The following is a 21,375-nucleotide window of genomic DNA, read 5'->3' as shown; positions in this document are numbered from 1 at the left end:
TTGTATGCATTCCTGAACAGTAGAGTCTTTAGGGAGCACTTGAAGCTTTTAAAACTAGGAAAGAGTCTTGTGGAGCGAGGCAGAGTTCGACAAGATGGGAGCCAGTCTGGAGAAGTCCTGTAAACGGGAGTGTGATGAGGTAACAAGAGAGGAGGAGAGTAGGAGGTCATGAGCAGAGCGAAGGGGACGGGAGGGAGAGTATCTGGAGACAAGGTATAAGATATAGGGGGGAGCAGTGCAGTTGAGGGCTTTGTATGTCAGAATGAGAATTTTGTGTTTGATCCTAGAGGATCAAGCAGGCAAAAAGTTCAAATTTAAAAATAAATTACCATATTAACCCATCCAATAGAATAATTGGAATACACCATATGGCAAATTTAAAATATATATTTTGGGGGGGGGTTCTCTGTTTGATAATGATAGTGTTACATGACAATCTGCATTGTGATTTGAAGGAAAACAAAGAGCTAACGACATATTTTTTCTCAATTTTAATAATGGAAATTATCCAATTTTCCTATTTGTAAATGTATCGTAGCAGGAAAAGTTCCTAGCCGCTTATCATACGTTCTAGTTCTTATTAACTTCTGCCTATTTTTAGCGAAGAATGGGCATTACTTGCTATAAGTTTCATATTGCGCATGCGCTGTTGCAATCTAAATCAAGCCACACCCTTCTATATAAAAATTTGTTCCTCCCGCTTTTGTGGCGTCATTGTGTTGTTGTTGCGGAGGTTTGTAGATCGTTTGCAAAATGCCACGGATATACGTTGGAAGGCTTAGCTATCATGTGCGGGAGAAAGATATCCAGAGGTTCTTCGGGAGTTATGGCAAACTGCTAGAAGTGGATCTGAAGAACGGGTGAGCGCATCAGCGAGGCGCAAGCAGGGATGTGTCACAGAGAATGTACGCACTACATAGTTAATGTGCAACGTCTTCGTTTTTTAATCGCAGTTAAAAAAAAAAAAAAAAATGTCGCGTGTGCGCGCTTCTACCGCCATTTTGTGGTGGCCTACTGCTCTGGGGAACGGGACACCAATGACTTGGGCTTTTGCAATTTTCATGGGAGCGAGTCCGGAGGGGGCAGTGGCCTTGAGCTTATGTCTGCATATTGACGAATGCGGCCTTGTGGTCCGTGGCTGATTGCCTCTCTCAAAATGGCTGCCCTTGGTTGTAGTGTTCGTGCCAACCGCGTGACTAATGTCTTTCTTATATGACGCATATTTAAGACGTAATGGGCGGTACGCAATTAGCGCAAATAGTGACTGTCCAGAGAGGGATATTAGTATTTAGTAAAATGCTGCAAGTGCTAGTCTCTGCACTGTTAGAACTATAGCTACTGCTAAAATTCTGTCGATTATACAAATCTGTTTTTCTTAAATTGCTACATAAACCTGGATATGTAAAAAGACAATATCCCAAGAAGTCTCGCGCTCCCTGGAATTGTGCTTTTTCCCAGGCTGCTACTACCCCCCCCCCCCCCAAGTTATTGCCACGTTTTATTCTCTGTAATGTAGCAATTTTTTAAGTGACTTGCCTGCTTAGTTATTTCTTTTTTTGCACTTTTAAGTTTTAGTACATTTCACAAACCTTTATTTTTTTTAACACGTTATGCTAAAATTTCGGATTTGATTAAATATTTTCAAAGGGATAAGAAACAGTGTTAGTATGGTATAATAATATTAAATCAAAATAAACCTAACCAGAATGTGATAAACAGCAACAAAAAACTCAACATGTAGCCACTTAAATAGTTACATAAGGGAGGAGACCTGCTGAGAACTTAAGGTGCATTCTTACTCATCTGAGCATGGGCAATACATATGTTGCTTGATGTTCCTTCCTGTAGAGATTCTAGTCCCTTTGTAGGGCTGTGACAGAACATATTGTCCCCTGCACAAATTGAGCAAAAAAATTAAACGTACTACATTTCTATTAAAGGGACAGTCTACACCAAAATTGTTATTGTTTAAAAAAATAGATAACCCGTTTACTACCCATTCTTTTCTCCACTTTAATGAACCTGCAGTTACATTTTATCAAGTGGCGGTCATCACCTCTTATTGGTAGATTTACTAAATGTTGAGCGATAGCAGATCATGTCTGCTCTACATCGCTCAATGCGTGTGCTGTCGGCGGTTATTATTGCACAAGCGTTTCTAGTGAAATGCTTGTGCAATGCTGCTAACAGTGGCTGTCAATTATCTGAATCAGGATGGCTTACATGTTAAAGGGACATTGTACACTAGATTTTTCTTTGCATAAAAGTTTTGTAGATGATCCATTTATTAAGGATGCACCGAAATTTCGACCGCAGACACGTTTTGGCCGAAAATGGCATTTTCTGTTATTTTTTTGTTTGGCCTGTTAGTTTAGGTAAATTGTGTAGCATATTTCAAATTTGATGCGCGCCTAAAGCTGCGGTTTGAGTTCATTACTTGACTTATTGTTTTGCATTTAATAATAGTTTTTTAGGACTATACTTTATGTGGATAATTGGTAAAAACAAACTGTTAAATCGGATTCTGTTACACAGAAATAAATAGAGGATAATGCAGTATATTGATATTTAAAATTGTTTTAAGTATGGATGCAGAATCATTTTTGGCTGAAAACTGCATTATCGTGTTTTTTTTTGTTTCATTTTTTATTTTGCCTGTTTTTGTTTGTTTTTTCTTGGTAAAATTATTGTGTAGCAGATAATTATTTTAAGATATATTTTTTTTTGTCCCATTTTAGTGTTACTTTCAATAAAAGTGTGGTTTATTTTATTGGCTTGCAGTTTTTCATTTCAGATTAATTCATTAAATAGTCTAATTATACAAAAACATTTTTTTAAAATAATTTGTAAAAAATACGTTTTTGGCCAAGTGCATCCTGGATTTTCGGCTGAGGTGATGGTAGGTGGCGCAAATCAATGCTGATTCCCTGTAGTGAAGTGTTACTATCTCAATGTTATTATTATTAGTTCCGTGAGTTCCGTGGTGAATTCTATTTGCTTCTTTTAAATTGCTAATAGTATCAATTTCTATTAATATTATAGATTTCTATTAATAATATACTCCTTATATAAATAAAAAGCCTTTAGGTTGGTAAATATAAAAACAATTTATTCTCACAATATGTAAAAATGTATACACTTTATGTACTACTGACACCGGTGTCTAAGTTACTATAAAAGATACTATAAAATAGACAAACATAAAATACAATTTCAAGTTAAAATGATATAATTTCAAGTTTAAAATGATACTAATACGTTGAGTGTTAGTGTTACACTTTACTTATTTCCACAGTAAGGCCTAATTTCAAGGGTATGTTGCAATATTATTGACATTCATATACTTTAGCAATAAACTGCTATTAGTCTTGGTTTTTTAACGTTAAGACCTTACAGTTTTGGCCGAGTATATGTGATAATACACTATATTCTAATAGTGCTGGTTGTGCTGTTTTAACAGTGCTCTAAAGTACCTTGAAGTGTATCCGTCTGTTGATACTGTATCCGTTGGGGAATATTGCGGTTAAATATATGCCGCTGCTTGATTCCCTTTAGTGTGTCCGTCTAATGACACGTTTTAAGTTTGAGAATACTGCGGTTAAATAAATGCCGCTGTTTGATTTTCTTAAGTGACTGGGTTTGCTGGAAGAGTTGTGATGTTAGATCTCTCAGGCGGTTAAATATATGCCGCTGCGGTGACTTTGTTGCAGTTTAAGTTCAACCCAGCTACAGCTGTACAGGAAGCTGGGTTGAACTTAAACTGCAACAAAGTCACCGCAGCGGCATATATTTAACCGCCTGAGAGATCTAACATCACAACTCTTCCAGCAAACCCAGTCACTTAAAGGGTCAGTAAACTCAGAGGATGTAAAAGCTAACGCTAACGTCTTCTATATCCTTATAATCTAACCGCATTGTTAATTTTGACAAAAAATAAAATTGACATGTTTTATTAAATCATAAGTTTTGCAGCCTAACCGTTACTCTATGTCCATTCTCCAACCCCTCCACGGCATCTCCAATGTGGGAGGTATAGACCAACTCTGTACTTCCCACATGCAAATGATGTGACTCACATTTAACCTCCCACTATTGCTCACTCACGCTCCTCAATCTAGTATATGCAATCTTGGAAGCATCGAGCGCTTGACGTGAACTTATGATTTTGGGCATGCGCAGAACTAGGAATAGCGGAACCCAGAAGCAGATGATGTCATCGTGCGCGCGTTCGCATAGCAGGTACATAGCGCGACCGATATCAACATTATTGGATGAATTGGGATTCTTCCAATATATTGAAAAAAAGCGGCGGTCATGGAGGCGGACAGTGAATACACAAGTGGTACAAGTTTAAGTTGAAAATAGATAAGATAAAAACTGTTATTTAAACATTTGATGAATTAAACATTGGTTAAATACATGTTGCACATGTAATTTTGACTGTGGAAATTCGGAGTATACTGTCCCTTTAAGAAAATCAAACAGCGGCATTTATTTAACCGCAGTATTCTCAAACTTAAAACGTGTCATTAGACGGACACACTAAAGGGAATCAAGCAGCGGCATATATTTAACCGCAATATTCCCCAACGGATACAGTATCAACAGACGGATACACTTCAAGGTACTTTAGAGCACTGTTAAAACAGCACAACCAGCACTATTAGAATATAGTGTATTATCACATATACTCGGCCAAAACTGTAAGGTCTTAACGTTAAAAAACCAAGACTAATAGCAGTTTATTGCTAAAGTATATGAATGTCAATAATATTGCAACATACCCTTGAAATTAGGCCTTACTGTGGAAATAAGTAAAGTGTAACACTAACACTCAACGTATTAGTATCATTTTAAACTTGAAATTATATCATTTTAACTTGAAATTGTATTTTATGTTTGTCTATTTTATAGTATCTTTTATAGTAACTTAGACACCGGTGTCAGTAGTACATAAAGTGTATACATTTTTACATATTGTGAGAATAAATTGTTTTTATATTTACCAACCTAAAGGCTTTTTATTTATATAAGGAGTATATTATTAATAGAAATCTATAATATTAATAGAAATTGATACTATTAGCAATTTAAAAGAAGCAAATAGAATTCACCACAGAACTCACGTAACTAATAATAATAACATTGAGATAGTAACACTTCACTACAGGGAATCAGCATTGATTTGCGCCACCTACCATCACCTCAGCCAATTTCTATAAAACATTGGGATAAAGTTTTATAAGGTGTGCATTATTCCCCCCGCCTTACTTTCAGTCCAACTACAATCACAAACGCACATCCTGGATTTTCGGGTTTGGTTTCGGTCCAGAATTTCCATTTCGGTGCATCACTACCATTTATATAGCTCATCTGGGTGTGTTTTTGTAATGTATAGTTTTGCTGATTTTTAGACTCCTAACCAAGACCCAACATTTTAGATGTATACAGACTTCAGACTGCTTCTGTTTGTATAATGGGTCTTTTTATATGCAGGGGAGAGGAAAGGTTCTGCTATCAGCTCCTGTTAAATATGCAGTTTCTGGTTTAGCCTACAGACAAGTCCCAGGCTAATCTTATCAACAGTGCTATATTGGGAGCTTCAAAGTAAGTTTTTATAAGGTTTTATACTGGATTTTTATATCGGTGTCTGTGCATCTTATTCTCTATAGTAGTGTCTATTACATGCAGTTAAATGAAAATTGGCGTATGCTGCCCCTTTAAGAAGCAGAGGGCTCATGACCGCTGCTTCTTAACTTCCATTTCAGGCGATGGGACTCTGAAGCAGCATCCGCTTCTTCAAAAATGCGACCCATAGAATAAGATTGGAGAGATTGACAGCTCGTGCGTATTTGGGGGGGGGGGGGGTGAGGTTTTTACGCAAGCACAAAGGAGTGCTCGTGTGTTAATGTTAATGCAGGCAGCGGCTTGCTGCCTGCCAGAAGAGTAGACGGGCGAATATTTCTTCCATAGAATGATAAATGCAGCCCTTACAACAAAGCAGACTGTTTTATATCATTTAAAAGAGTTTTATGGTGCAAAACTGCTTAAAGGGAGACTCAAGTCAAAATTAAACTTTCATGATTCAGAAAGAGCATACAATTATCAAATTTAGCACAATCTTTTTAACATGAATGTAAATTTTGATGCTACAGTGCCCGGGTTTTAAAAATTCAACTAAACAAAGGGCACTTTAATTCATCAAAATTTACACTTCACTCGTGTTGTGAAAATACTTACCTTTTTAATCTTGACAGCCGCTCCAACTTTCTTCCCGGTCATCGCAAGCCTCTTTCTACGTCAGAAATGACAGATCGGTCATCCTCCAATAATGGCTCCCCCCTTTCCGAGGTAATCGGTGTCTAATTCAACGCCTTGATTGGAGGAAGCCGGATTCCTCATTTTAGATCCAGGAAGAGGCTTTGCAACGGGTGGAGGAAGTGATGCAGCGGCTGTCAAGATTAACCTAGTATCTAAAAATAATCTTAACCCCTTAACACAATACTTCGCTTGTCTTTGAATGGAGACTGCATTTTTGATAGTGCAATTCCAGAATGCCTGCAGCTGGAAGGGAGGGTCATAATAGCACGGTCCTGCTGGTTGCGGTGAAACCCACACTATGACCTGAAAAACTCTTAACGACAAGTGATGTACAGGGTACATCGCCGTGGTTAAGGGGTTAAAAATGGGCAGTGTAATTCATAAAAATTATAATCTGGCTTTCGCCAATCATTGCGTGCCCCATGAGCTGGATGCAGATGGGGCACGCAACCATTGGGGGAAGCCGGATTCGTCATCGATCTGCCAAAGAAAGTAGGAGATGCGGTATATGGTAAATATTTTAAAAATTAAGCATCTGTCTAAATTTTTATGAATTAAAGCACCCCTGTTTTTAAGATTATTTTTAGATACTGGGCAGTAATACATTAATCTTTACAATCACTTTAATAGTGCATTTCAGATATCAGCAATAGTCAAATGAGCAGTGTTTTAGCGAGTAATTCTAATGCAGGGATAGATGTGTGTGTGTGTGTATTAGAGCTTCAACAACTAATCGGCATAATCGCTAATAATCGATTATTAAAATAGTTGTCAACGAATCTCATAATAGATTAGTTGGTCTGTGCACGACACCAGCTGCTTCACTCCGATGAGCTCCTGCACATGGTATTGTTTTATGTCCTTAGCCTAAAGGATGTCTACAGACATTTTACTTTTCACTTTTTCAGGACAGTATACATTTCTTTAGTTTACAACTACTCCTGTCATAATTTGTATTTATTTTAATTAATAATGTTTATATTAAATCAGATGTTTTGGGGACTGTGCTTTGCATGATATAGTGCTGAGCTTGTTATTTACACCTAGCCCTAGATTGATGACATTTGTTATATGAATTTATGTCACTATTGCCTGTTTGCATCATTTTTAGCGGATCGCTTGCTATTGCTGATTCAGGGATGCGCAATTCCTATCGCCCGACGCCTGGGACATGCAGTTTTGTGTGCCGGGCATGTGTTTTTTTTTTTTTTTTACATTTAGCCCTGCTGCGGGCAAGCAGACCTAAAACTTTATTTTTTTAATAACGGCCAGCAGGGGGTGCGGCTGTGTGAGAACTTAAGGGCATTGAGCAGGAAAGAAGCCCGCTTACAGCAAATGCTTTCAGCCTGTGTGTGGGCTTCTGTAGAGAGGGGTGGGCAAATCTGAGCAGAGTATGTCTTATGCTAAGGTCTGATGTGTAATGCTTGCCGCTGTCCACTGCATAGGGCGGAACATCATGACTGCTGTGCAGAATTGTTTTGAATGCATCAGTTGCATTGCTTATTATATATATATATATATATATATATATATATATATATATATATATATATATATATATATATATATATATATATATATATATATATATATATATATATATATATATATATATATATATATATATATATATATATTATATATATATATATTATATATATTATATTATATATATATTATATTATATATATTATATTATATATATATTATATTATATATATATTATAATATATATATATATATATATTATATTATATATATATATATATATATTATAATATTTACAAGAAAGATCAGCACTCACCAATGTAACAACCACTCGAATGCACGGCCAAGATAAATGTAGACAAAAGTAGAAGCATAGAGACAAGACCTGGTGTTGATCCCTGTAGTCCCACGCCACAAAAGCCAGCACACGAGATTTAAGCAACACACCTTCCTTTAATACAGAGCATGCTCTGTATTAAAGGAAGGTGTGTTGCTTAAATCTCGTGTGCTGGCTTTTGTGGCGTGGGACTACAGGGATCAACACCAGGTCTTGTCTCTATGCTTCTACTTTTGTCTATATATATATATTATATATATATTATATATATTATATATATATTATATATATTATATATATATTATATATATATATATATATATATTCACCCTTGAACTGAGAGGAAATTATCTGATGTAAGTACTTAACCCATCTTTGTAAGCTGCATTTTTGTGTGTAGTAATTGTGTTTTACTGGAGTCTTTAATATAGGGTTATGTTGTTGGGTAGTTTAAATGTATCGGGTTTGATATTTGTGTAACAAGTTTATTTTTATTTTATCCTTTTTAATCTTTGTGTTCTGTTATCACATAAGTGAAATCCCAGAAAATGCACACAAGTGAAAGCAGAAAATGCCTATGATCTCCTACTGGCTTTGCAGGGAACGTGTGTATGGTGTGTGGAGCCATTACAGCTCCCAAAACATGTGGCTGCCCAGCAAAAATTAATTTCTTTGTAAAAGGGAACCCTCATCTTAATGCGCATGCATGCCGCGTCATACATTCCTGCCCGCACGCGTAAGGGCTTCATTGTCAAATTCCTGTGCTTTGTTTAACACACATGCATGCTATTATTATAATTTTTTTAACCATTTCTATACCGCACCCCGCTACACCAGGGCACTTGGGAATCAACTTATTTTTTTTTTTGCTATTTGAATGCAAAGGGTGGGCCTCTGGGCTTAGTAGAACGGCTCCTTCTTGGTTTTACAATAGCCATGGCATTCCCTAAGTTACATGCAAAATACATGGCATTGTCCATGGTTTTTATCAAGTGGCGCTTCATTCTCTTTTTTAAAAATGCAACATTTTTCTTCAGCAATAATAAGTCAGTATGAATGAGGAGTGTCATATTTATTGCACAAATTGAGGGTTGTCAATATTGTTTTTAAAAAAATAATGAAGTGTGTTTTACTACCTTAATTAATGCAGTGTCATATTTGTTGCAAAAAGTGGAAGGGTGTCATAATTAAGAAATTAATTAGCGGTGTTATACTTAAAAAAAAATAATAGAGTGGGTGCCATACTGAATTAATTGAATTAGGGGTTCCAAACTGTCTTAAGAAATGAATTAGGGGTTCCATACTGACTTAAGAAATTGAGTGGTGTCATATTGACTTAAATAACTGCGTGGTATTATATTGCTTAAGAAACATGTCACATTTTTATAAAAACTAATGAAGCACCACATGATAAAAACCATGGATGAGAAATGCCATGTATCTTGTATGTAACATAGGGAATGCCATGGCTATTGTAAAACAAAGCAGAAGGGGCTGTTTCACTAAGCCCAGAGGTCCACCCTTCGCATCCCAATCAGAGAGAGAGAAAAAAGTTGCCCCGGTGTAGAGGGGTGCGGTATATAAATCTTAACATATTACTTGCATGCATGTTAAACACAGTCCAGGGAGTTGACACTGAAGCCCTGACGCATGCGGGTAGGAATGTTTGAAGCAGCATGCATGTACATTCAGATAAAAAAAATGTTTGAACAGCTGATACCATGTCACAGAAAGTGACGTGGTGTGCTTTTTTGTCCGAACACCGGAACTTTCCCCCCAAGGTATTCTAACCTGCTTAAATAGTAAAAACACCTTTGTTGTGCAATAAACAGTCGTACAGTTTATCCAAAGGACATAATCTAATTTCTTCTGTTAAGTGTGATCACTCCTCCCCAACAGGAAGTGCAAGAGGATTCACCCAGCAGAGCTGTATATAGCTCCTCCCCTCTACGTCACTCCCAGTCATTCTCTTGCACCCAACGACTAGATAGGATGTGTGAGAGGACTATGGTGATTATACTTAGTTTTATATCTTCAATCAAAAGTTTATTTTAAAATAGCACCGGAGTGTGTTATTACCTCTCTGGCAGAGTTTGAAGAAGAATCTACCAGAGTTTTTGTTATGATTTTAGCCGGAGTAGTTAAGATCATATTGCTGTTTCTCGGCCATCTGAGGAGAGGTAAACTTCAGATCAGGGGACAGCGGGCAGATGAATCTGCATAGAGGTATGTAGCAGTTTTTATTTTCTGACAATGGAATTGATGAGAAAATCCTGCCATACCGATATAATGTCATGTATGTATACTTTACACTTCAGTATTCTGGGGAATGGTACTTCACTAGAATTACACTGTATGAAATACATAAAGCTGTTTAATAACTAGAGATTATGTTTAACGTTTTTGCTGGAATGTAAAATCGTTTTCATTTGCTGAGGTACTGAGTGAATAAATGTTTGGGCACTATTTTTCCACTTGGCAGTTGCTTAATCTGTTTTCTGACAGTTTCTGTTCTCCCTCACTGCTGTGTGTGAGGGGGAGGGGCCGTTTTTTGGCGCTTTTACTAAGCATCAAATATTTCAGTCAGCAACTCATTGTATTCCCTGCATGATCCGGTTCATCTCTACAGAGCTCAGGGGTCTTCAAAACTTATTTTGAGGGAGGTAATTTCTCTCAGCAGAGCTGTGAGAATTATAGTTTGACTGAGATAAAAAACGTTTATTCTGTAATTTGTTTCCTGCTTTCAGAATTTGTTATCTTTGCTAATGGGATTAAACCTTTGCTAAAGTTGTGTTGTTTACAAGGATTGAGGCTATAACTGTTTCAATTTATTAATTTTCAACTGTCATAAATCTTCTGTGCTTCTTAAAGGCACAGTACGTTTTAATATTATTCTAATTGAATTGTATTTCCAAGTTGCAAGTTTATTTGCTAGTGTGTTAAACATGTCTGATTCAGAGGATGATACCTGTGTCATTTGTTGCAATGCCAAAGTGGAGCCCAATAGAAATTTATGTACTAACTGTATTGATGCTACTTTAAATAAAAGTCAATCTGTACAAATTGAACAAATTTCACCAAACAACGAGGGGAGAGTTATGCCGACTAACTCGCCTCACGTGTCAGTACCTACATCTCCCGCTCAGAGGGAGGTGCGTGATATTGTAGCGCCGAGTACATCTGGGCGGCCATTACAAATCACATTACAGGATATGGCTACTGTTATGACTGAGGTTTTGGCTAAATTACCAGAACTAAGAGGTAAGCGTGATCACTCTGGGGTGAGAACAGAGTGCGCTGATAATATTAGGGCCATGTCAGACACTGCGTCACAGGTGGCAGAACATGAGGACGGAGAACTTCATTCTGTGGGTGACGGTTCTGATCCAAACAGACTGGATTCAGATATTTCAAATTTTAAATTTAAACTGGAAAACCTCCGTGTATTACTAGGGGAGGTGTTAGCGGCTCTGAATGATTGTAACACAGTTGCAATACCAGAGAAAATGTGTAGGTTGGATAAATATTTTGCGGTACCGACGAGTACTGAGGTTTTTCCTATACCTAAGAGACTTACTGAAATTGTTACTAAGGAGTGGGATAGACCCGGTGTGCCGTTCTCACCCCCTCCGATATTTAGAAACCGCCACCACAAGGGACTTATGGCAAACGGTCCCTAAGGTGGAGGGAGCAGTTTCTACCTTAGCTAAGCGTACCACTATCCCGGTGGAGGATAGCTGTGCTTTTTCAGATCCAATGGATAAAAAGTTAGAGGGTTACCTTAAGAAAATGTTTGTTCAACAAGGTTTTATATTGCAACCCCTTGCATGCATTGCGCCGATCACGGCTGCAGCGGCATTCTGGATTGAGTCTCTGGAAGAGAACATTGGTTCAGCTACTCTGGACGACCTTACGGACAGGCTTAGAGTCCTTAAACTAGCTAATTCTTTCATTTCGGAGGCCGTAGTACATCTTACTAAACTTATGGCGAAAAATTCAGGATTCGCCATTCAGGCACGCAGGGCGCTGTGGCTAAAATCCTGGTCAGCTGATGTTACTTCTAAGTCTAAATTGCTTAATATACCTTTCAAAGGGCAGACCTTATTCGGGCCCGGGTTGAAAGAGATTATCGCTGACATTACAGGAGGTAAAGGCCATGCCCTGCCTCAGGACAAAGCCAAAGCCAAGACTAGACAGTCTAATTTTCGTTCCTTTCGTAATTTCAAAGCAGGAGCAGCATCAACTTCCTCTGCACCAAAACAGGAAGGAGCTGTTGCTCGCTACAGACAAGGCTGGAAACCTAACCAGTCCTGGAACAAGGGCAAGCAGACTAGGAAACCGGCTGCTGCCCCTAAAACAGCATGAATTGAGGGCCCCCGATCCGGGATCGGATCTAGTGGGGGGCAGACTTTCTCTCTTCGCCCAGGCTTGGGCAAGAGATGTTCAGGATCCCTGGGCGCTAGAGATAATATCTCAGGGATACCTACTGGACTTCAAATACTCTCCTCCAAGAGAGAGATTTCATCTGTCAAGATTGTCAACAATCCAGACAAAGAAAGAGGCGTTTCTACGCTGCGTACAAGAGCTCTTGTTAATGGGAGTAATCCATCCAGTTCCACGATCGGAACAGGGACAGGGGTTTTACTCAAATCTGTTTGTGGTTCCCAAAAAAGAGGGAACTTTCAGACCAATCCTGGACTTAAAGATCCTAAACAAATTCCTAAGAGTTCCATCGTTCAAGATGGAGACTATTCGGACAATTTTACCTATGATCCAAGAGGGTCAGTACATGACCACTGTAGATTTAAAAGATGCTTACCTTCACATACCGATTCACAAAGATCATTATCGGTACCTAAGGTTTGCCTTCCTAGACAGGCATTACCAGTTTGTGGCTCTTCCATTCAGATTGGCTACAGCTCCAAGAATCTTCACAAAGGTTCTGGGTGCTCTTCTGGCGGTACTAAGACCGCAGGGAATCTCGGTAGCTCCTTACCTAGACGACATTCTGATACAAGCTTCAAGCTTTCAAACTGCCAAGTCTCATACAGAGTTAGTGCTGGCATTTCTAAGGTCACATGGATGGAAGGTGAACGAAAAGAAAAGTTCACTCGTTCCACTCACAAGAGTTCCCTTCCTGGGGACTCTTATAGATTCTGTAGAAATGAAGCTTTACCTGACAGAGGACAGGCTAACAAGACTTCAAAGTGCTTGCCGCACCCTTCATTCCATTCAACACCCGTCAGTGGCTCAATGCATGGAGGTAATCAGCTTAATGGTAGCGGCAATGGACATAGTACCCTTTGCACGCTTACACCTCAGACCACTGCAACTGTGCATGCTAAGTCAGTGGAATGGGGATTACTCAGACTTATCCCCTTCTCTGAATCTGGATCAAGAGACCAGAAATTCTCTTCTATGGTGGCTTTCTCGGCCACATCTGTCCAGGGGGATGCCATTCAGCAGACCAGACTGGACAATTGTAACAACAGACGCCAGCCTTCTAGGTTGGGGTGCCGTCTGGAATTCTCTGAAGGCTCAGGGACAATGGAGTCAGGAGGAGAGTCTCCTGCCAATAAACATTCTGGAATTGAGAGCAGTTCGCAATGCCCTCCTGGCTTGGCCCCAGTTGACAACTCGGGGGTTCATCAGGTTTCAGTCGGACAACATCACGACTGTAGCTTACATCAACCATCAGGGAGGGACAAGAAGCTCCCTAGCTATGATGGAAGTATCAAAGATAATTCGCTGGGCAGAGTCTCACTCTTGCCACCTGTCAGCAATCCACATCCCGGGAGTGGAGAACTGGGAGGCGGATTTCTTAAGTCGTCAGACTTTTCATCCGGGGGAGTGGGAACTTCATCCGGAGGTCTTTGCCCAAATACTTCGACGTTGGGGCAAACCAGAGATAGATCTCATGGCGTCTCGACAGAACGCCAAGCTTCCTCGTTACGGGTCCAGATCCAGGGATCCAGGAGCAGTCCTGATAGATGCTCTGACAGCACCTTGGGACTTCAGGATGGCTTACGTGTTTCCACCCTTCCCGTTGCTTCCTCGATTGATTGCCAGAATCAAACAAGAGAGAGCATCAGTGATTCTAATAGCACCTGCGTGGCCACGCAGGACTTGGTATGCAGACCTGGTGGACATGTCATCCTGTCCACCTTGGTCTCTACCTCTGAAACAGGACCTTCTGATACAGGGTCCCTTCAAACATCAAAATCTAACTTCTCTGAAGCTGACTGCTTGGAAATTGAACGCTTGATTTTATCAAGACGTGGGTTTTCTGAGTCAGTTATTGATACCTTAATACAGGCTAGGAAACCTGTTACCAGAAAGATTTACCATAAGATATGGCGTAAATACCTATATTGGTGTGAATCCAAAGGTTACTCTTGGAGTAAGGTTAGGATTCCTAGGATATTGTCTTTTCTACAAGAAGGTTTAGAAAAGGGTTTATCTGCTAGTTCATTAAAGGGACAGATCTCAGCTCTGTCCATTCTGTTACACAAACGTCTGTCAGAAGTTCCTGACGTCCAGGCTTTTTGTCAGGCTTTGGCCAGGATTAAGCCTGTGTTTAAAACTGTTGCTCCACCATGGAGTTTAAACCTTGTTCTTAATGTTTTACAGGGCGTTCCGTTTGAACCCCTTCATTCCATTGATATAAAGTTGTTATCTTGGAAAGTTCTATTTTTAATGGCTATTTCCTCGGCTCGAAGAGTCTCTGAATTATCAGCCTTACATTGTGATTCTCCTTATTTGATTTTTCATTCGGATAAGATTGTCCTGCGTACTAAACCTGGGTTCTTACCTAAGGTAGTTACTAACAGGAATATCAATCAAGAGATTGTTGTTCCTTCTTTATGCCCAAATCCTTCTTCAAAGAAGGAACGTCTACTGCACAACCTGGATGTAGTCCGTGCTCTAAAATTTTACTTACAGGCAACTAAGGAATTTCGACAAACGTCTTCTCTGTTTGTCATTTACTCTGGGCAGAGGAGAGGTCAAAAAGCTTCCGCTACCTCTCTTTCTTTTTGGCTTCGTAGCATAATTCGTTTAGCTTATGAGACTGCTGGACAGCAGCCTCCTGAAAGAATTACAGCTCATTCTACTAGAGCTGTGGCTTCCACTTGGGCCTTCAAGAATGAGGCCTCTGTTGAACAGATTTGCAAGGCTGCAACTTGGTCTTCGCTTCATACTTTTTCCAAATTTTACAAATTTGACACTTTTGCTTCATCGGAGGCTATTTTTGGGAGAAAGGTTCTTCAGGCAGTGGTTCCTTCTGTATAAAGAGCCTGCCTATCCCTCCCGTCATCCGTGTACTTTTGCTTTGGTATTGGTATCCCAGAAGTAATGATGACCCGTGGACTGATCACACTTAACAGAAGAAAACATAATTTATGCTTACCTGATAAATTCCTTTCTTCTGTAGTGTGATCAGTCCACGGCCCGCCCTGTTTTTAAGGCAGGTAAATATTTTTTAATTTATACTCCAGTCACCACTTCACCCTTGGCTTTTCCTTTCTCGTTGGTCCTTGGTCGAATGACTGGGAGTGACGTAGAGGGGAGGAGCTATATGCAGCTCTGCTGGGTGAATCCTCTTGCACTTCCTGTTGGGGAGGAGTAATATCCCAGAAGTAATGATGACCCGTGGACTGATCACACTACAGAAGAAAGGAATTTATCAGGTAAGCATAAATTATGTTTTTTAGATTTAATTTGTTTTTATTTTAAACAGTTTACCGTTTTTTCTCCCTTTTCTGCCTTGGTTCTATACATATTTAAGGGGGAGTATAATATATGGTTTATTAACTGGGTGGAATAATAAGTTGGTAATGGTTAAAAAAACAAAAAATATTTGTAGAGATTCTATAGTTTATGAATTTTGCTGTCGCGATAGTATTGTGTCGGTGCAGAAATCCCACTCCTCCTCCTCCTCCATGCTGCCTGTAACCTGCATGAGGTTGCGCAGGGTCTCCATTACCTGCCACGCTGGCTATAATATAACGCCAGTCAGATAAATAATCAGATACTATCACAACGTACATTAAACGTATTTGGCCATTGATATATTCAGCTCCTAGTTTTCATGTTGCAACGTATTCTCTATTCCCGCAACATTGTTGCATATCCTTCATTTCCCAGCCCTGAGCTGCTACTGTGTGGCCTGCCCGCCTTGTGTATTGTGACCTACATACAGATCAATGAACTAGGGTTGCACCGATACCATTTTTTTATGACTGAGTACAAGTACCGATACTTGTTTTCAAATACTCGCCGATACCAATTACTGATACTTTTTTTTTAATGTCATGTGACAGTTTACCAAGCACAATACAGACTAATTATTTAAGATTCCTTCTTTATAATTACAAAGGACTAATTCAAAAGACATTATGAAATAATAAAAAAGTTCACTGAACATGTTTATAAATAAAAAATATTACAATAAAATATTACATTTAAAGGGGTGATGCAATTGTGTTATATAACATCAATCTGACATTTGTATGGAGGTTCAACTCTAAGTTGAACAGTCTTTCACTTTCCACACTATTGCATTTTGCAGAAAGATATTTTTGGGCCATTTTAGCCAGAGCTGGAAATCTGTTTATTAACTGCCCAGTTCTTCAGGGGTTTGTCTGAACGAGGTACAGTGATCTCTCCCTACAATAATCCAAATAAGAGCAATTTGTATTGGCAGAACAGTAGTAAACATTTTTTTTAGTTTAGTCTCCAGTTTAAAATGAAATGGGAACATGCAGTTTGAAAAAACACCACAAGATAGCATATGGGTAGGAAGTGGAGGTATTGGTTTAAGCATCGGTGCATTTACACGAGTATAAGTACTCATGCAAATACTTGGTATCGATACCAATACCGATACTGGTATCGGTGCAACCCTAATGAAAACATTATTTAAATACAGTTTTGGTTAAATTTGCAAAGCAGGACAAGTAGATTGTCACAAGGGACAAGTAGATTAAGCTCTCGCTTTAGTCCCTTGGACAAGAATTTTTTTAAAAAATTTCCACATCCCTGTGATTATATGTACTCTATAGATAAATGTAGATGCTATGGTATCTAACAGCGCTAACACAATGTTCCTACTAGCTCCTAGGTACTAAAGGGTACCTAGCTAACCCTTAAATGAGGTCTATAGAATAAGAAAGGGACCTGGGAGCGCCAAAAATTAGGCGGAGGAACTAAAATGACGTATGGCGGATAAATAACGTATTAAGATCCTCAATATAATGGATAATTGCAGATAATCCAGTATCATTAAAAATATGTGCAAAAATGGATACAAATCATTACAATTAAAACATGTGTAAAAATAGATACAATTTAATACAATTAAAACATATAAATAAAATCATGGATCCATGGTACAATAAACATAAATGACATAAAATATTAGCGTATGATAAAAGCAATATGTATTTGATTTGGGTGTGGGCAAGAGAACTGGCAATGGGAACCGTGTTCCCTATATAAGGTGAAGATGTGCCTCTAAAAAATTAACCAAAATTTAGGTGAAAAAATATACTAATAAGGGGGGTACCCCCTCAAAAAATGAACAGTTTCAAAAAATGTGACTGTGATTGTCCAAACCGAAAAAACAAAAATCAAAAATTGAAAGTGGGAAAAAAAGGCTGTATAAAAAAGCTGTATAAAATTGTCAGTGTACAGAGTTGGTGAAAGAAATGGTGATAAACACTGTCAGTGATATAAAGTTCCAAACAGTATGTGTATTGTAAGGCAAACTTCCTTCAGTCTCCTCAAAAGAAGGTTCCAAACAATATGAAGATAGTGGGTAAGGGAGTGTCTGGTAAACCTGGGTGTAGTCCCTATATCCAACCTGTAAAATAAATACACAATAGTGCAATAAAGCTAACAGATGTGTATGTATAATAGGAAAAAAGCTCACCAAATTGCCAACGCGTTTTGGTGAGCTTTTTTCCTATTATACATACACATCTGTTAGCTTTATTGCACTATTGTGTATTTCTTTTACAGGTTGGATATAGGGACTACACCCAGGTTTACCGGACACTCCCTTACCCACTATCTTCATATTGTTTGGAACCTTCTTTTGAGGAGACTGAAGGAAGTTTGCCTTACAATACACATACTGTTTGGAACTTTATATCACTGACAGTGTTTATCACCATTTCTTTCACTAACTCTGTACACGGACACAATTTTATACAGCCTTTTTTTCCCACTTTCAATTTTTGTTTTTTGTTTTTTCGGTTTGGACAGTCACATTTTTTGAAACTGTTCATTTTTTGAGGGGGTACCCCCCTTATTAGTATATTTTTTCACCTAAATTTTGGTTAATTTTTTAGAGGCACATCTTCACCTTATATAGGGAACACGGTTCCCATTGACAGTTCTCTTGCCCACACCCAAATCAAATACATATTGCTTTTATCATACGCTAATATTTTATGTCATTTATGTTTATTGTACCATGGATCCATGATTTTATTTATGTTTTAATTGTATTAAATTGTATCTATTTTTACACATGTTTTAATTGTAATGATTTGTATCCATTTTTGCACATATTTTTAATGATACTGGATTATCTGCAATTATCCATTATATTGAGGATCTTAATACGTTATTTATCCGCCATACGTCATTTTAGTTCCTCTGCCTAATTTTTGGCGCTCCCAGGTCCCTTTCTTATTATATAGATAAATGTGTAAGGCTGTGTCCTGTTACTGATATATAGTCTTTAGCCCTTTTGCCTTTCTTTATATTTTTAATTAATTGGAATATGTACCAAATTCAACCTCTTAAGTATATATCTGCTATTTTAAGAGTGGACTAGATATTTTTTCCCCTAACCTTATAGCTGGTTGTTTACCATTGCATATAGATATTTTTATGTCAGAATGAAGACCAGGCTTACTTTGAGGCCCCTTGCATTGGTGAGAACTAATAAAGATAAATAGCCCACCTTGGTAAAAATTGGCAAAACCCTACTTACGCAACTCGGGCACCTCAACACCATCTGAGCACCTCTTCTCTGCTGCAGGCAAAATAGCTTGCAAAAAGAGACAGCCTCAGCCAGGAGCATGTGAACATTTCAATGTAAAATTTCTGAAAGAGTGTATAACAGAATGTTATAAACAGTTTTAGTATCTACTAGGGATGCATTGAAATTTCGGACGCAGAAAGTTTCGGCCGAAAATAGCATTTTTTGTTATTTCGTTTTTCGTTTTTTTTTGCCTTTTATTTTCGGCAAAATTATTGTGTAGCATATTTTAAATTTGATGCCAGCCTAGAGCTGCTGTTTGAGTTCATTACTTGACTTACTGTTTTGCATATAATAATAGTTTTCTAGGACTATACTTTATTTTGAAAATTGGTAAAAAAAAAAAAAAAAAAACGGTTAAATCTGATTCTGTTACACAGAACTAAATAAAGAATACTAGCGATGCACCAAAATTTGGGCCGCCGAAAATGTGCAATTCCAATTTCGGCCCAAAGAGGACCAAAATGGCTAAAAATGTACAGCCCTCCCCTGTTCTATTGAGTTAAATGTCTATCCTTAGCATAAGGTGAGCAGCACAGCACTGGCATGGTACACAGAGCACACACATAAGTACCATGACATGATGATATTTGAAACCAGGAGAGAAGGAAACCAAAGTTCTGAATAGTGAATACAAATATCACAGTGAATATCTTTAAGCCTTATATACAGTGCTCATACATCAACCTCTTGTGCGTAGACATTCTATTCGCCTGAGGCAAATATGCGTGCACACTTTATAAGCATAAGCCCCAAGCTCGCACACAGTTGGTACAAATTAGCACCCACCAGACAGTGTATACAAAAAAGCACAGTAACTTTCTATAACCACCTTGCACGTAAGGTTGTAGCTAAGTCCAGTGGTCCTGGTGATAGGTGACAGACAGACTCCATTTGGGGCTCCGGACATATAATATGATGGGTCAGTGTGAGACCCGAACCAGGAACTAGGCGGAGATACGATGAGAGACGATCAGGTGCAGCCACGCTCATCGCACGGATAACTACACCCAAAAACAAAACACATGTCCACCTCGTATAGTTGTCTGGCTATAACCACGCTCTCCCTTATAGAGCTCCAGTTGCACTGCAGATCACGCTCTACTGTACAAGTGACCATGTCCATTTGTTGGAGCTTTCCCGCCTACAAGCTCTCTCAGCTACACACACACACTGTAGTTAAAAAAGAAAAAAACTATTTCGGTTTTCGGCCAGGATCATACTGAATTTTCGTTATCGGTTTCGGTCCACAATTTTCATTTCGGTGCATCTCTAGTATCTACCTATTAATAGTTCTACCTCTTTTCAAACAGTTTGTGGTTTTGTTTTGCTTGATTTTAAAAATGTGTTCTACTGCTTAAAAAATTGGACCAACAGTTGTGTTAATGTTAAGTTTTAGTCTGAAGTTTATATTTATAACACTGAGTATTATGGATTTTATTTCAAATATAGGAAAAAATTATTTACTTTTTATCCGATTAATCGATTAATCAAAAAAATAATCAGCCGATTAATCGATTATGAAAATAAGTTAGTTGCAGCCCTAGTGTGTGTATATATTTATTAGGGCTGCACGATTTAAAACCGTGATTAATCACAGCAATTTAAAAATTGCAAGAGTACACAATTTTTGCAAAAAAAAAAATCCTCAGATGTGGCTGTACTGCATTGATTTGTATGTGATTTCTTGCAAACCAGCTCCATCTAGTGGTTGCTTTTAACACATTTGTAAAATGGCTGTTTTGCTTTCACTTTCTGTTTGTGATCTCAGTAGCAGCCGATCAATCTATAGAAGTCTAAAAGCAGAGCCCATGCAGGAGATGTGAAGAGGAGGGAAAGCCACTTACTTATATTTCCCCCTAGGGACTCCTGCAGTCTGAAACTTAGGGTATGTAATCATTATGGAACCTCCCACACAATCTCCTGCTCTCTGAGAAACGGCTCAAATACATAGCAGATGCGGTTAACCCCCACGGCTGCCAAAAAGGCTAAAACTGCAGTCCCCTCAGCCAGCTGCTGGGTTAACTGCATCTACAATGTATTTGATATCAGCAAGGCACAGCATTTCTGCAAGGAGCAGACCCCCCACCCCTACTGCTATATGCCTGTATTGGATTCCTGGACAGGAAACTTGACTGGAAATTTTCTATGCAAAAATTTGTATTGATTAACTTTTGAG

At 38.4% G+C, this 21,375-nt stretch overlaps 1 protein-coding gene across 2 annotated transcripts in view; it reads left to right on the top strand.

Moving 5' to 3' along the window:
• The first annotated feature begins 696 nt into the window (after positions 1–696).
• The window catches only part of LOC128661638 (serine/arginine-rich splicing factor 6), a 44,374-nt gene continuing 23,695 nt past the window's right edge, over positions 697–21,375 (top strand). For both annotated transcript variants that reach the window (XM_053715899.1, XM_053715882.1), the window contains exon 1: positions 697–860. In XM_053715899.1, the coding sequence (XP_053571874.1) occupies positions 754–860 (107 nt within the window). In that variant the 5' untranslated portion in view covers positions 697–753. The remainder of the gene's footprint in view (positions 861–21,375) is intronic.

This window comes from Bombina bombina, chromosome 1, assembly GCF_027579735.1.
Source record: "Bombina bombina isolate aBomBom1 chromosome 1, aBomBom1.pri, whole genome shotgun sequence".
Lineage (NCBI taxonomy): Eukaryota > Metazoa > Chordata > Amphibia > Anura > Bombinatoridae > Bombina > Bombina bombina.
The sequence above is the reverse complement of the archived record's forward strand: the minus strand, read 5'-3'. Positions and strand labels throughout refer to the sequence as shown.